General features: G+C 42.7%; 1 protein-coding gene across 2 annotated transcripts in view; it reads left to right on the forward strand.

Moving 5' to 3' along the window:
• LOC120301371 (nuclear receptor ROR-beta-like) overlaps nt 1-16,675 on the forward strand; it is a 55,942-nt gene that overhangs the window by 33,261 nt on the left and 6,006 nt on the right. Inside the window, exons 3-8 of one of the 2 annotated variants that reach the window (XM_039328513.1) lie at nt 5,962-6,103; nt 8,001-8,414; nt 11,931-12,052; nt 13,487-13,619; nt 14,457-14,564; nt 16,391-16,501. In XM_039328513.1, the coding sequence (XP_039184447.1) occupies nt 5,962-6,103; nt 8,001-8,414; nt 11,931-12,052; nt 13,487-13,619; nt 14,457-14,564; nt 16,391-16,501 (1,030 nt within the window). The remainder of the gene's footprint in view (nt 1-5,961; nt 6,104-8,000; nt 8,415-11,930; nt 12,053-13,486; nt 13,620-14,456; nt 14,565-16,390; nt 16,502-16,675) is intronic. The other variant, XM_039328514.1, reaches the window with a different exon arrangement.

Here is a 16,675-nt window from a genome sequence, read left to right on the forward strand (position 1 = left end):
CCCTTTAGTTCAGGGGTCTTCAAACCTGGCCCTTTTATGACTTGTGGACTTCAACTCCCAGAATTCCTCAGCCAGGCACGAATTCTGGGAGTTGAAGTCCACAAGGGCCAAGTTTGAAGACCCCTGCTTTAGTTCATCTTTTCAGAGATATTTCCTTACCAGATTCTTCAGTGCATTCAACAATGGCAGGGCTTTGTTCCATGATAGCCAGATGGGCAGCATATCAAATAAATAAATAAATAAATAGGTAGGTAGGTATGTAGATATTTACGTATATATACATAAATATCTACATACCTACCTACTTATTTATTTATTATACATACATACATACTTGAACAATTCTTAAAAATTCAAGGAGATATCCAGAGGTGTAGCTGCCTTGAAAGTAGCTCGTGTTGAACTGTATGGCACAGGAGTTGGTCACAGAAAATGTTTTGCTATGTTTTGCATTGTGTCATAAAATGCTTTGTGGTTGTTTTTATGTCATAAAAAGTTTTACAAAACTGGTCAATTTCAATTCTTGGATTTTGGATGCCTTCTGTAAATTAGCTCATTTGAGGCACCTTGGTAGAAAAGGTTTTGCCCTAGAATGCATCGTTTTGCCCAATTAAAGGTTACAGAAATGAGCGTTTCCAGCAGTATATAGATTTCAGAAGAATGGAACAGAATGGAACAGAACAACAGAATAGCAGAGTTGGAAGGGACCTTGCAGGTCATCTAGTCCAACCCCATGATCAAGCAGGAAGCCCTATACCAGAGGTCCTCAACCTTTTGGGCACCAGGGACCAGTTACGTGGAAAGAAGTTTTTCCACGGCCCAGAGGGTTGTGGTTTTGTGTGCTGCCTGCATCTCGTGGATGGGGCTTTGCTTGTTTGGGTGGACCAGTTGCTGGCATGCCACGGCCCAGTACTGGTCCACGGATCGGGGTTGGGGAGCCCTGCCCTATACCATTTCAGACAAATGGTTATCCAATCTCTTCTTTAAAACTTCCAGTGGCGGAACACCCACAACTTCTGGAGGCAAGAAGAAATGGCAAACTTCTTCCATATATATAAAAAAAGCCAAGGCTATGTCTGTTTAATTACCAGGAATCAGTTTGACTCAAGGGAATCTTTGTTGTTTGTTGCGAATTCATGTCCGACCCATCGCGACCCCATGGACAACGTTCCTCCAGGCCTTCCTGTCCTCTACCATCTTCTGGAGTCCATTTAAGTTCAAACCTCCTGCTTCAGTGACTCCATCCAACCACCTCATTCGCTGTCGTCCCTTTCTTCTATTGCCCTGAATCTTTCCCAGCATCAGGATCTTCTCCAGTGAGTCCTTCCTTCTCATTAGGTGGCCAAAGTACTTGAGTTTCAACTTCAGGATCTGGCCTTCTAAAGAGCAGTCAGGGCTGATCTCCTCTAGGACTGACCGGTTTGATCGCCTTGCAGTCCAGGGGACTCACAGGAGTCTTCTCCAGCACCATAGTTCAAAGGCCTCAATTCTTTGGCGCTCAGCCTTTCTTATGGTCCAACTTTCACAGCCATACATTGCAACTGGGAAAACCATGGCCTTGACTATACGTACTTTTGTTGGCAGGGTGATGTCTCTGCTTTTTAGTAGATTTGCCATAGCTTTCCTCCCAGGAGCAAGCGTCTTTTAATTTCTTCGCTTGAGTCCCCATCTGTGGTGATCTTGGGAATCTTTACCCTTCCTTTAAATCAATCCAATAATGTGTCCTTGATTGAAGTCCTAGAAACACTTTCCTTGTGCAGGTTCTGTTGAGCATCGTTTGACCTACCTCTGCCAAATACATATAAAATTGTGTTGAAAATTCATACAGAGGTATTTCAATTGTAACTCCTACCAGTCCTGTTTAGGCATGAAAGCCAGCTGAGTGGCCTTGGGCCAGTCACTCTCTCTCTAAGCCCAACCCACCTTGCAGGGCTGATGTAGTAAGGAAAATAGGAAGACGAAGGAATATTAGCTATGTTTGCTCCTTGAGTTATTTATAAATTAATAAAATCAGGATAAAAATCTAATAAATGCTATCAATATGAGGATGATGGCAATTGAAACCTAGTACACCTGGAACACCAGATTGGCAAAGAATGATATATTGCAAATATTATAATAGAAACAGATTTGCCATTATCTAAAATCTTTTTTAGTAGGACTTCATTAATAATTACAAAGCATTTAAAGGTCATGCAATCTCCAAAACACCATCTGCAGCATGGTATCCATTTTTGTGACATATTCCACGCCCCAAATTGTCCAGATGTTTACATTTTGTAGACCTATTAAGAATAAAATGTCACCTGAGATCTAACAATTTTGTATTTTAATTTAAATGGATTTTTATTTAATTCTGTTTATAAAAAACAGGTAAAACTCATGTTTGCTGGATAAAACCTTTTTTATATAAAAAGAGAAGTTTTTCTAAAAGCTGTGACTATTAGAAATAGAAATCTTACAGTGAATTTAGTTGTGGCAAGAAAACTGGAAAGTTTAAATCTTGGAAAGTAATCCATAAATATGGCTCTGTCTTTGAAGATTATTCAGACACTGTAATGAAACAGAACACTGTTTTTGGCTAGTTCTAATAATAGGAGCATATGATCCTTGGTTAAAGAGCACAAACAAACGGTGTCTGTTTTGAGTATTTAAGCCTTAAACCACTTAAGTCAGTCGTTAACAACATAGCACCTGCAAGTACGACAATTCCCATTATAAGCCAAATAATCCACGACTTGCAAAAGTTGTTATAATCTCAGAGATTGGTAAATCATAATGAATTTTATGCAAGAGTTTTGGAACCTTTGGGAATCTTAGATTGAAAAATTCACAAGCGATTCTAGGAGACTTTGATTTCTCACATGACATCTTGAAAAGAGTCTGGTGAAATTCAGAAATTGTGTAAGATTGTGTATAGATTGAGAAAGGGGGCACCCAGGGCCAGGAAGGCTACCATTCCCTGGTTCAAGGCCAATTTCTCTGCCCTGGTGTTAAGATTTTCTAGAAGAGGTTGTACTACTGTTCTGAGTGCAATTAGTGTGCACTTCAGCTGTTCTAAAGATTTGGGAAACCCTTATTAAGAGAAGCTTGTCTAAGCTCCTTTTAGAGATAATCTTCTACCAGCAGAAGTAAAGTCTTTTTTTCAAATAGGAGTTTAGCCTCTATAGATGAGTTGTTGTTTTCTTCGTCTACTCTGTGCATGAATTAGCTGCAATATTCAAGTGCCTTTTAATTTTTTTTCTTATGTTTCATTCATATTTTATTTTGCTTATTAATTCACTTATTCCATTTTTATGCTACCCATCTCCCTTGTAAAATGACTCATATGTTTTGGGGATAATTGGCTAGTTTACCCTAGACATATTTTATAGGAAAATAGAATATGGCATCAATCAAATAAATACATTCCTAGGCAAGCAATAATATTGGTCTGTGCAAAGAAAATAAAATAAAGGCTGGTAGCACTTTTGCTGACTAAAAGAATCTCCCTCTACATAACCAAACTGTGATGGTTTTCCTTTTCATTCACTTATTTTTTTCCCTTTTCCTTCACTCCTGCACCCCTTGTTTAAATCCTCCATCAGTTCAGTCATTCTGTGCATCTAACGAAACAAGCTGCAGCTCACAAAAGCTGATGCGTTTTACTAAAATGTGTTACAGTAGAAACATGGGACTGGAAGGGACCTTGGAGGTCTTCTAGTCCACCCCCTGCCCCAGGCAGGAGCCTTATACCATCCCAGTCAAATGGTTGTCTGGTCTATTTTCGAAAACCCCCAGTGATGGAGCACCTACAATTCTGAGAGGCAAGATAATAATAATAATAATAATAATAATAATAATAATAATAATAATAATAATAATAATAATAATAATTTGAATACAGACAGATCGCCATTTGGAACACAATACGCTGTATATCACAGTTGTAGAGAACCGAAGCGTACAGTTGATTGATATCGCTGTACCAGGAGATGCCAGAGTCAAAGAAAAAGAACTGGAAAAAATTAGGAAATATTGTGACCTGGCCATCAAAACTGCCCGATTATGGATGAAACATGTAACAGTGGTACCCATTGTCATCGGGGCACTGGGAACTATGTCCAAAAACTTTGCAAAATACATCAAGAAACTGCAGCTTCCTGCAATAACTCCAGTTACAAAAAACTGCATTACTCGGAACATCTTACATTTTAAGGAGGTACCTGGTTGACACCTAGGATGCTGGTAGCAGCCCATAACAAACATCAGCACCAGCCAATCTGAATGTTCAGTTGACTGAGGTTCATGTTTAATGAATAAAAGATAATAATAATAATAATAATAATGAGGTTGGAAGGGACCTTGGAGGTCATTGAGTCCAACCCCCTGCTCAGGCAGGAAAGCCTATACCATTTCAGACAAATGGCTGTCCAGTCTCTTCTTAAAAACTTCCAGTGTTGAAGCATTCACTGCTTCTGGAGGCAGGTTATTCCACTGGTTAATTGTTCTCACTGTCAGGAAGTTTCTCCTTAGTTCTAGGTTGCTTCTCTCCTTGATTAGTTTCCATCCGTTGCTTCTTGTCCTCCCTTCAGGCGCTTTGGAGAATAGCTGGACTCCCTCTTCTTTGGAGCAGCCCCTGAGATATTGGAATGCTGCTATCATGACACCCCTCGTCCTTCTCTTCCTTAAACTAGACATATCCAATTCCATACCCAACTAGACATACCCAATTAATTGTTCTCACTGTCAGAATGTAGTTGGAAAAGGTGCTATCAGACTCCTTCTAATCTCTTTTTTTAACTTTTTATTTTTTTATTTGAAAAGTTAAAATACAAACTCCAAAAAAAAGAAAAAAAAGAAGACATTGAAAAAGAAATGCATTAAGGAAAAGGAGACAAACACATGTGCATATATTATCTCCCCTAGTTGAATACTGTATTCAGACTCCTTAATCTGCACAACACTCGCCCTGCAGAGTAGGAAAGGATGAGAAGATCTGGCTCGAGTTACCATAGGCTCTGCCTATGCATGGAAAACTTGATCCTGGATCCTTCCATTCACCGTCCAGCTCTGAGAAACAGAGTAACAGAGTTGGAAGGGACCTTGGAGGTCTTCTAGTCCAACCTTTTGGGCACCAGGGATCGGTTGCGTGGAAAGAGGTTTTTCCATGGACTGGAGGGTGCGTGGCTTTGTGTGCTGCCAGCATCCCACTGATGGGGCTTTGCTTTTTTGTGCGGACCGGTTGCTGGCATGCCACAGCCCAGTACTGGTCCACGAACCGGGGATTGGGGACCCCTTTTCTAGTCTAACCCCCTGTTCAGGCAGGAAGCCCTATACCAGTGGTTCTCAACCTTTATAATGCCGCGACCCCCAACCGGTCGTAAGTCGAGGACTACTCAACCGGTCGTAAGTCGAGGACTACTCAACTGGTGCAGCACCGTTTACAGAATGGGACTTTTGGCGGGCTCAGCAGGGCAGAGGCAACCTGGACAATTCCTATTGGCTTTTGAAAACCAATAGAATTAGACTCTATTCAAGAGAATCTATTCTATTGGCTTTCAAAAGCCAATAGAATAAAAGGGAGTAGCACAGCTAAGGAAAAGGGGGAAAAAATGGCGGACTGCATTGTTTGGCGACCCCCGTGAAATGGTCGTTCGACCCAAATGGGGTCCTGACCCACAGGTTGAGAACCACTGGCCTATACCATTTCAGACAAATGGCTGTCCAGTCTCTCCTTAAAAACTTCCAGTGTTGGAGCATTCACCGCTTCTGGAGGCTGGTTGTTCCACTATTAATTGTTCTGAATTGCTCAAGTCTCTGTTCTTTCTTTAATTCATGAGACAATGCACAGAGGTGCTGTGCATTTGAAGCTTCTTTGAAATGGGCGGTTGGTGTCGCGCAGCCGTAGTTGCTGACCAGCCGTCTTCTGTAACGGCTGGTTACAGAATGTTGTTCTGATGTTCCTCCTTTTTTCTGCAGGGTTTTTTCCGCAGAAGCCAACAGAATAACGCCACTTACTCTTGCTCACGGCAGAGGAACTGCCTGATCGACAGGACCAACCGAAATCGGTGTCAGCACTGCCGACTGCAGAAGTGCCTGGCGCTGGGCATGTCCCGGGATGGTGAGTGCTGGATTTAGCCTGATGGGTGAAACTGGTGAACCAGTGGGGGAACGACATCAGAATGGTTCAGGGTTATAAAAGGAGAGGCAGAATCCTGGAGGCAGCAAATAGGGTTCCAAACATGGATGCAGGAAGCCACAAGTTCCTCCAGGAAGCGTGTAAGCTAATCTAGGAGTTGAGTTGGTCATTGTGGTCTGAAATGGTATAGGACAGGGGTAGGCAACCTTGAGTCTCTTATGACTCATGGACTTCAACTCCCAGAATTCCTGAGTCAGCATAGCTGACTCAGGAATTCTGGGAGCTGAAGTCCATGAATCCTAAAAGAGTCAAGGTTGCCTACTCCTGGTATAGGATTTCCTGATTGAGCAAAGGGTTGGACTAATACATAGATTAATAGGGTTAGAAGGGACCTTGGGGGTCTTCTAGTCCAAGCCCCTGCTCAAGCAGGAGACCCTCTGCTATTCTGCACAAATGGCTGTCCAGCCTGCTCTTAAAAGCTCCAGTGATGAAGCACCCACAACTTCTATAGTCAAGCCATAGCCCTGATTAACTGTCCTCACTCTTAGGATGTTTCTCTTTAATTCCAGGTTGCTTCTCTCCTTGATGAGTTTCCATCCATTAGTTTCTTGTCTTGCCTTCAGGCTCTGGAATATAAACAGACCCCGTCTTCTTTGAAGCAGACTCTCAAATATAGGAAGACTGCTATCATGTCACCCCGAGTCCTTCTTTTCTCTAGGCTAGCTCAGGAATAACTCCATCGTTAACCACACTGTCATTCTAACCTAGATGCAACAGGGTGTTTAGATTACCTCCGAGCTGTTCAACAGCCATCCAAAAACGTGGCCTCCATTTAGTCCAGGGGTAGGCAACCTGGGCTCTTTTATGACTCATGGACTTCAAATCCCAGAATTCCTGAGCCAGCATGGTTCAGCTTGAAAACCTCTCCCTTTCCCCTCAGCATGGCTGGCTCAGGAATTCTGGGAGTTGAAGTCCACGAGTCATAAAAGAGCCCAGGTTGCCTACCCCTCGTTTAGTCAAACTCCACTGCCTGGTGTTAGAAATTGATATGGCTATAAAATGCACAATATGGGGGGGGCTTGGAGGTCAAAGAAAGGCAGCATACTAGAAGACCTCCAGTGTCCCTTCCAACTCTGTTAATCAGAAAGAGATCCAGAAGGAATTTCGATTGTACTGCTGTGCTACCCCTGTCCAAAAGGAAATATTGCAGCTGCAAGATTCATCATGTGCAGGTATAGGTAGTGCTCGACATATGGCCAAAACTGAGCCCAAAATTGTACAGTTGTTAAATGAGTTTTGCCCCATTTTACGAGCTTTCTTACCACAGTTGCTAAGTAAATCACTGCAATTTTTAAGAAAGTAACACGGTTGTTAAGTGAATCTGGCTTCTCCTTTAAGTCTGCTTGTCAGAAGGTCGCAAAAGGGGATCATATGACCCCAGGACACTGCGGCCGTCATAAATATGAGTCAGTTGCCAAGTGTCTGAATTTTTGATCACGTGACCGCAGGGATACTGTAATGGTCATAAGTGTGAAAAATGGTCAGTTTTGGGGGGGCTGTTGTAACTTTGAACAGTCACTAAATGAACTGTTGTAAATCAAGGACTACCTATGGTTCTTGGCTTCCAACCTAATGGAGCCTACTCATTATGGTCGTTAAGTCCTGATGGTCGTAAAGCAGGTCACCCACAGGACCGACCTTTTTTGCAGTTGTCGTTAAGCAAGTGCTAATGTGTCACCCAAACCGTTGTGGTGGGTCAGCGTTGACACGCGTGTCATAGGTTCTCCATCACTCTTCTGGCTCTTAAATAGGAGAGCTCAAGAGTGGTCAACCTCACGCTCGGCTTTGCTTTCTGTGTTTTGCCCCAATCGTCTTGCAGCAGTAAAGTTTGGCCGCATGTCCAAGAAGCAGCGGGACAGCCTGTATGCCGAGGTCCAGAAACATCAGCAGAGCCAAGAACAAAGCGTGGGAACCAAGGACAACCCAGAGACCTTGTCGAGGGTCTACACCACCAGCGTGAGCAGCGGACTCTCTGACCTTGATGACATCTCCATGCTGTCGGACAGCTTCCTCTTTGATTTTCCGCTGAGCCCCGAAGGGAACAGCAGCTACTACAACCTGGATCTCCTGACCTCAGCGCAGCCATCGCCCGACCAGTCCAGCACTGACGTCAGCGACACGAAGTTCATTAAACAGGAGTCCATCTACGAGCTCATGCTGGAGCCCAGCCTCTTTCCTCACGGCCCCCTTGAAAGCAACGCGCTGACTTCAGACGTTTCGGTGATGGAAATGGGTTAGTATAATACTCTGTCTGCTTGTGGCAGCCAAATCTCTTTCAGCACAGAGGAGGCCACTGCTAGCCATTGTGGTGGCTGCCAGCTTTATTCGTGCTGTATTGTCCCCTCTGTGTTCATGCATGCTTCTAGTCCTGATTGTTCCTTTGAGTCTTTAGTCATTTAAAAAGAGTTGGGCTTTTTGTAGCACAAGAGCTGGAAACAATCCCAAACCTTTTTTTTTTTTTTTTTTTTTTTGCAAACTCCAGAGCTCTTTCTGACTATATTTGCTAAAATCAGTGGTCCAATTTCCTTGGATTTTGAGGTGGAAAATACACGTTGTCCTCAAGTTACAACCACAATTGAGCTCCAAATTTCTGTTGCTAAGTGAGACATTTATTGAGTTTTGCCCCATGGTATGACCTTTCTTGCCATAGTTGTTAAGTGAATTACTTTAAATTAGTAATGTGGTTGTTAAGTGAATCTGGCTTCCCCATTGACTTTGCTTCTCAGAAGTTGCAAAAGGCAATCACATGACCCAGGACACTGCAACCGTCATAAAGATGAGTCAGTTGCCAAGGGTTGGAATTTTGATCACGTGACCATGGGGATGTTGCAGTGGTCAAAAGTGAGAAAAATGGCCATTAGTCACTTTTTTCAGTGCCATTGTAACTTCAAATGATCATTAAATGAACTATTGTTAGTCGAAGACCAACTATATCTAAAAACCATTGTTTATGCTACCAAGTAGAGCAAACCGTTTAAAAACAAAACAATCACAGAATATTTCCTAAGTTAACCACCTTACTTCTGTTCACTATGGCCAGATCACCCAAGAATTAAAAATATAATCCCTGAACTCTCTGGTTTTAGGTCGATTGCATATACATTGAACTGGTTGCAAGCCGTTTACTCGAGCGTAGCAACCAATTACAGACAGCCCTTAATGTCTAACCATAATTGACCATAAGTGAACCTGGAATTATAGTCATAGGTCATGGTGGTTGTTAAGCAAGTCACCACATGACCCGCCTGATTTTATGATCCTTTTCTGGCAATTGTTAAGCAAACACTCTCATAAGCAAACAAATCTGGTGGTTGTTAAGAGAACACTGTGGTTGTTAAACAAACCCATTGTACTCAATGGGTGCTTTGTGCCAGAAACTGGCAGAAAATACTGAAAATCAGCAAAAACTGCCAAAAATTATAGTCACACGACTGCAACACTGCAACTGGCCACAAAGGTGAGCGAGTTGCCAAGGGCCTGAAATGCAATCGCAGGACTGGGGGAGGGGCAGGGCCATTGCAACTCTGGTCATAGGTAGCTCTGGTGAAGTCCATTGTAACTTCAAACCGTCTCTAAGCAGCCGGGCGTTAAGCAAGGACTATCCGTACACCCAACAGGGAGAGAGTTGGTGGGTGCAACTGCACGCACATTCCTGCAACATTTACAAGGAGATTGTGGTCTTGTCTGAAAGAGTGATGATGTCTAAACCCCAAAACAGAGCATGGGTAATTATAGTCCCCAATAGTTCAGAGGTTCAAGTTGTCCAGAAGATTGATCAGCTGGTCCAGGATGAAATGGCTGAGGCTCAGGATGCAAACAGGAATAACAAATGCAGGAACACAGAGTCGAGGTTGGTGCAGGTGGTTCTTACAGTGAAGATAACAACTGCCAGTGGGTGTTGTAATATCTAACATCTAGATGAGATGGGCAGCATACAAGTCAAGGAAGGAAGGAAGGAAGGAAGGAAGGAAGGCTGGTCACAGGTGCAGCGTGGCATCAGGCCTTGGAGATAGGCCAAGTGAAGAAACAGATAAGCTGGGATTCCAGAATGCAACTTCATTGTTGTATCTAAGTTCATCTCTGTCCCATCTTATACCAAAAGCAATCAAGCAGAGTTATTTTTAACTTTCTTTCTCACATTCGTTTCTATCTCTGGACTGTGTGATCTCTTCTCCAAATCCCTCCTTAATGGCTTTCCTAAAGTCAGCTCTAAATCCTTTTAAAGTTGGTATCTTTGCTAAGCTCTTCAGAGTTTCCAATGTGCCCTCCAGCTGGGTGATCTTTCAGAACACAGTTGGAGAAATCTTGGCAATTTGAAGATGTGTGGACTTCAATTCCCAGAATTCCCTAGCCAACCATGCTGGCTGTGGAATTCTGGGAGTTGAAGTCCACACATCTTCAAGTTGCCAAGCTTGAGAAACACTGTTTTAGCATCTTGCCAGTCACCTCTCTCCTAACTGCTAAAGTTGATCACCTATCAGATCTTCTGGATCAAGCCTCACCTCCTCTGAATCTGGGAAGGCCAATGTACCATCCCCCAAAGATGCTCGATGCCTGATTTAAGGGGTAGAACAAAGGCCTGGGGAGCAGAGATCTTGAATATAATCCCCACTATCTTCCACCAGCTACAACTGATGGGAAAGACATTTGTGAAACATGCTGGAGCTAGAGCTAATTGGGATAGATAATGCTAATAACTGACCTTATGTTCTCCTTGACTTCTGCTTAATCCATTTATCTTGCTTTGGTGTTTAACATCAGCTCCTCTTTTGATTTCAGTATCTAACTGTACTCAATTATTCAGTCATGTAACTATAATCAATTATCATACAGTGATTAGTGGGATCGTTCTTGCCCCCATCCCCCACCCCTTCCTTCTCTGCCTTCCCCATATTCGATAGTTGGCACGCAGAGGTGCCAAATATCATGTGCTCCTGAGTTTATGACATGACATGACATATTGAGATGGGTTGTGCTGTATAGATGTTGGATTTCAAACCAAGTAAAATGTTGCTTTCTGACTTTCTGACTCCTAAACGGTGCATGCTAATTTTTGTACAGCAAATCAGACCTAAGAGCACGTTTGCAGGGTTTATTTATTTGTATCCTGCCTTTATTATTTTTATAAAAAATTCAAGGTGGCATACATATCCAAGACATCTTCCTTTTCCTGTTTTCCCCACAACTACCCCGTGAGGTGAGTTGGGCTGAGAGAAGTTATCCAGCTGGCTTTCATAGCTAAGGCGAGTCTTGAACTCATAGTCTCCCGCTTTCTAGCCTTGTGTTTTAACCAGTAGACCAGGGGTCTTCAAACCTGGCCCTGTTATGACTTGTGGACTTCAACTCCCATAATTCCTCAGCCAGGCACGCTGGCTGAGGAATTCTGGAAGTTGAAGTCCGCAAGTCATAAAAGGGCCAAGTTTGAAGACCTCTGCCCTAGACCAAACTGGCTTTATATTTATATTTTTTTTATTTCATATTCAGTTCTAAGATAATTCTTTTGGGTTGGCTGAGATTCTTTGTTAAATCCATTCATAAAAGAATCCCCAAACAATGAATGAATCAATATGAATCAGTGAATCCGCTAATGCAAAGAAGCAAGATCCAGGAGGCTGGTTTTTCTCAAACAAGTGTCTAACGGTACTGTGATTTATCTATGACCCATGTGAGACAGTCAGCTCTGCCAAATAATTTTCTAGTTTGGCAACAGAGGTCAATGCTTAAGAATCTTTGCCTGTTGTATTGCCAGAGCGCCTAGCCCAGAATGTGGTAAAATCACACCTTGAGACGTTGCAGTTCACCAGCGATGAGCTACAGCGGTTTGCCTGGACACTCTACTCTCAGGAGGAAATAAGGACCATGCAGAACACGGTAAGTGTCTCCTGCAAGTTTAGGTTAGGAATCCCTCTTAATCTGAGCTACTAGTGCAGGAGTGAGCAACTATGGCAGAGATAGGCAACCTTGACTCTTTTATGACTCGTGGACTTCAACTCCCAGAATTCCTGAGCCAGCCATGCTGAGGGGAAAGAGAGAGTTTCCAAGCTGAGCCATGCTGACTCAGGAATTCTGGGAGTTGAAGTCCACGCGTCATAAAAGCGCCAAGGTTGCCTACCCCTAAACTATGGTATTTTTACAACCAGCTCAGGAATTCTGGGAGTTGAAGTCCACAGGTCATAAAGAGGCCATAGTTCCCCACTCCTGTGCTAGTGGAACTCACATCAGAAGTATCACAAAACCAGGTTGGAGAAAGCATACCTAGTGGATTGTCCATAGCAAGGTATACTGCTTCTAGACATGGAGCTTCTATTGAGCTGCCATTTTAATAACTGTATGGGATATACAAGAGAGTATGTGACTGAGTTCTTCTTCCTGCTCCCTCCCCAAACAATATGCTTTTCTATCATACTCAAGGAAAGCATGATATTGCTTTTCTGAATGATACAGTATTTTAGAGAAGCAGTAACAGCAATATTATCGCAAGCAGAAGAGATTGGAAAGACCTAGAGAGTCAAAACTAGGACAAATATTTTGTCTTATCAATTTAATAATTTTTTTAAATTACAAATGGGAAGGTCTATCAACAGGTAAACGTTCCCACTGCCAAAAAAAAAAAAAAAGGTCTCAGTAGCCAAGGAGGTGTTAATGCCAATGCTCCCTGCCCTTCAGGACTTCCTGATACGTGGACTTCAACTCCCAGAATTCTCATCGGTAGCCATGTTGCCTGTGGAATTCTGGCATTTAAAGTCCACACTCCTGGGAATGCTCAAGGTTGCAAAACATTACTCAGCCATCAAAAGAGCCATAGAGTTCTATAGCCAGAAAGGAGGTGTGGGGGGGGGTCCTTCAGCCAGCTTCTTGGAGGGCTGCAGATCACCAACCTCCCTCAGGCTCCTCCTTCTGGCAAATCAGGTTGCTTCCATGGAGGAGGGCTTATTCTGAAGGCATTTCTGAGTGGCCAAAAAAGTCAGCTGTGCAATGAACGTCCTGCCCCTTTTCTGTGCATCACATGCATAGGTAAAGGTCAGGGCTTCAATCATGTGGTGATGGCCACCTCTTTGATGTTTTTATGCCCTCCTCCCAAACATGCTGATAGTACGTTCCATTTTCTAATGGAAAGCACTACTAGATCTCTGATCTGGCCATTTCCTGCCCTAATGCTAGGCTGGTGCCAGGATGGAGGTTTATCTCAGCTTTGGGGCCCAGAAGGAATATGAATGAGGACCATGTGCCTATAATCACTTACGTATCATCAGGCATTCAATACTGTTCATGTTAATGGACATTTCTCCATCTGCTGCCCTGCAGAACTGCGAGGTAATGTGGCAAGAGTGTGCCGTCCAGATTTCCAATGCCATCCAGTACATCGTGGAGTTTGCCAAGCGCATTGATGGCTTCATGGAGCTATGCCAGAATGACCAAATCATTCTTCTCAAAGCAGGTAAGAGAGTTGAGGTTAAGGTTTGTTTAGATCAGGGTTTTCCCACCTTGGCAACTTTAAGATGTGTGGACTTCCCAACTTTGGCAACATGCTGGCTGGGGAATTCTGGGAGTTGGAAGTTCACACGTCTTAAAGTTGCCAAGGTTGGAAACCCTGATTTGGATGTTGTTCAAGAAATGAAAGAAACTGGGGGTGGAGTGTAAATGGTCATTTTGTGCGGCATCAAAAAAGTCAAGATGGGGTCATGCCCATTGAGTGAAACCCTACTCTTTGGGGAGGAGGAGAAGTAGATCAGATCACTTGTAGAAGGAAGCTTCTGTTCTGTTCCTTCTCCAAGGACTCATGAGATTGGACAAATCAATGCCATCTTGATAGATGTTTTTGATAAAACCTTGGAAGCATCTCATTACTGGGTAGGCCGGGGGTTCAAATTATCAAGGAAAGGGGGCAGAAATGGGGGGTGGAGACACCTTGGCCCCATGCTGCTTACTGCCGGTAGTTTCATCGCTTGAAGTAGCTAATGGTCCAAGATACCTCTAACCACCTCCTTCTCCTTTTCTCCCATTTTTTTGGCTTTATCTTCTTCTGCTCCATCCACTCCTTTCTTCCGGCTTCCATTTTTCACCTTTCCACATTTTTAATTACATGTACCATTATTACCAATTAATAACATGGAATTGTACATGTGGGTGGATTTCCTTTCCTCTACTTCCCCCAACCTTCCTTTTTCCTTATTGTTCTTCTTGCAACTATGGAAATATCCTTCCTTCCTCCTTTCCTCCCTCCTCCCTTCCTTCCGTTCTTCCTTCTTTTTTTGCTACCCTTGGCCTTCATCAGGTTGTCTAGAGATTCTCCTCATCCGAATGACGCGGGCCTTCAACCCATTGAACAACACCGTACTTTTTGCAGGAAAATATGGTGGGATGCTGATGTTTAAGTCACTCGGTAAGAAAGCAGAGGAATGTTGCCCTTCTAAAGATGCAAATGAGACATTCTGAGTTGGTTGGTGGCCATCTTGGTGTGATCATGTTTTGCGATCCTAACCTCTTTCTGGCTAAAATGAGAGGAATTAGGTTTGCCATTAAGAAGGGTGGAAATTTGAGGGGGGGGGAAAGAGAAATTCATAATATATAATTATGAATTATTATGTTTATACAAATCTGCAGGGTAATTACACTATATATAATATATTGGCTGTGCTCACACACCACAGGATGTCCACAGGAGGCATGAAAACAGTCAATATGGCAGCTGTGCAAAACCCATCTGTTTTTTATGTGTGTGTGATGCACATAAACAAGAGTACAGCCTTGATTGTACAGTTGTGGCTACCATATTGATGTTTTTGACCGCCCCTCCCTGCAGACACCCAGATTAAAGACCCAGTGGTTGCATTTGCAGAACATGTTAAGCTTGGCTAGGTTAACCAGCTAGTTTTTGCATGGTTTAGCACAGGGGTCTTCAAACTTGGCTCTTTTATGACTTGTGGACTTCAACTCCCAGAATTCCTCAGCCAGGCACGCTGATGGAGGAATTCTGGGAGTTGATGTCCACGTCATAAAAGGGCCAAGTTTGAAGACCCCTGGTTTAGCATTTTGTATTAACCTTCACTTTTTGATGTTTATGGTTTTATTCAACAACCAGGATACACACACACAAACACACACACACACTATGAATGAGCACCTTTATAACTTTCTGATTGCTTTATGCCCTTTCTCACATATATGTGTGCATGCATGTTTAAGTACATAAAATAATGTACCCAATAGAATTGAATTGGAAAGGATGTAAAATCAAAGCAACTATTTCTTTGAAGTAATTGGAAGAAATATTGCAACATTTGGGGATTTTTTTAATGAAGAGAACAGGCGGATAAATTGGACGACCATAAAATTATGCATGGAGGCAAGTGGAGAAGGAAATAAAAGTATGGATTGAGGAAATAAATGGGAGAGGTTTTCCTCCCCTTCTCAAGACAATAAAATCCACTGGATGCGTTTAATGAAGGTGAATGTTGGGAGATCCAGGACGGGAAAAGACTCCCCTCTTTTGCATAGAATAGAATAGAATAGAATAGAATAGAATAGAATAGAATAGAATAGAATAGAATAGACAAAGTTGGAGGGGACCTTGGAGGTCTTCTAGTCCAACCCCCTGCTCAGGCAGGAAACCTTATACCATTTCGGACAAATGGTTGTCCAGTCTCTTCTTAAAAACTTCCAGTGTTGGAGCATTCACAACTTCTGGAGGCAGGATGTTCCACTGATTAATTGTTCTATCTGTCAGGAAATTTCTCCTTAGTTCTAGGTTGCTTCTCTCCTTGATTAATTTCCATCCATTGCTTCTTTTCCTGCCTTCAGGTGCTTAGAAGAACAGTTTGACTCCCTCTTCTTTGTGGCAACCCCTCAGATATTGGAAAACAACACCTTTAGAAGTTTTGGAATTTTCTATCTGAAGGTGTATTAATAGTCCCCCAACAGTTTTGAAACAGGCATTAGTTAGCTGCATGGAGAATCAGTCTGTCAGTCGGTTATAATTCTAGCTCCATTGTGAGAAAAGCCAGTGTTTAAAATAAATAAACTTGAAAAAAGTTTAATATACAACTAGCTTAGTCCTTTAACATAGTATTGAATGGACTATATGGAAAGATTTTAAAACAATTGCAGTACTGTAAAACTATTAGCTGTTAGTGCATGCATTGATTTGAAAATATGAAATTATCCAACTTCATGTTCAAATCCCAGTTAAATGGCTCCTTGTTTTCTTAGGTTGTGATGACCTGATCAGTTCCATCTTTGAGCTGGGGAAGAACCTTTGCCGACTGCAACTCTCTGATGAAGAGGTAGCACTCTTCACTGCAATTGTCCTGTTCACACCAGGTATGTGCTCAAAAGGGGAAGGGGAAGAAATACTGGATTAACATTTGTCACTATCCAAAACGAATTGAGAGCTGGTTTATGTAGCAGCATCAACATTTTATTCCTCTTAGCCAGTGATGACAGCTGTTTCCCACTGCAGAGATTACAGTGTTACTACAGACACCTGGCTGAGCC

This window comes from Crotalus tigris, unplaced genomic scaffold (genome assembly GCF_016545835.1).
Source record: "Crotalus tigris isolate CLP2741 ecotype Arizona unplaced genomic scaffold, ASM1654583v1 scf7180000024379.1109085, whole genome shotgun sequence".
Classification (NCBI taxonomy): domain Eukaryota; kingdom Metazoa; phylum Chordata; class Lepidosauria; order Squamata; family Viperidae; genus Crotalus; species Crotalus tigris.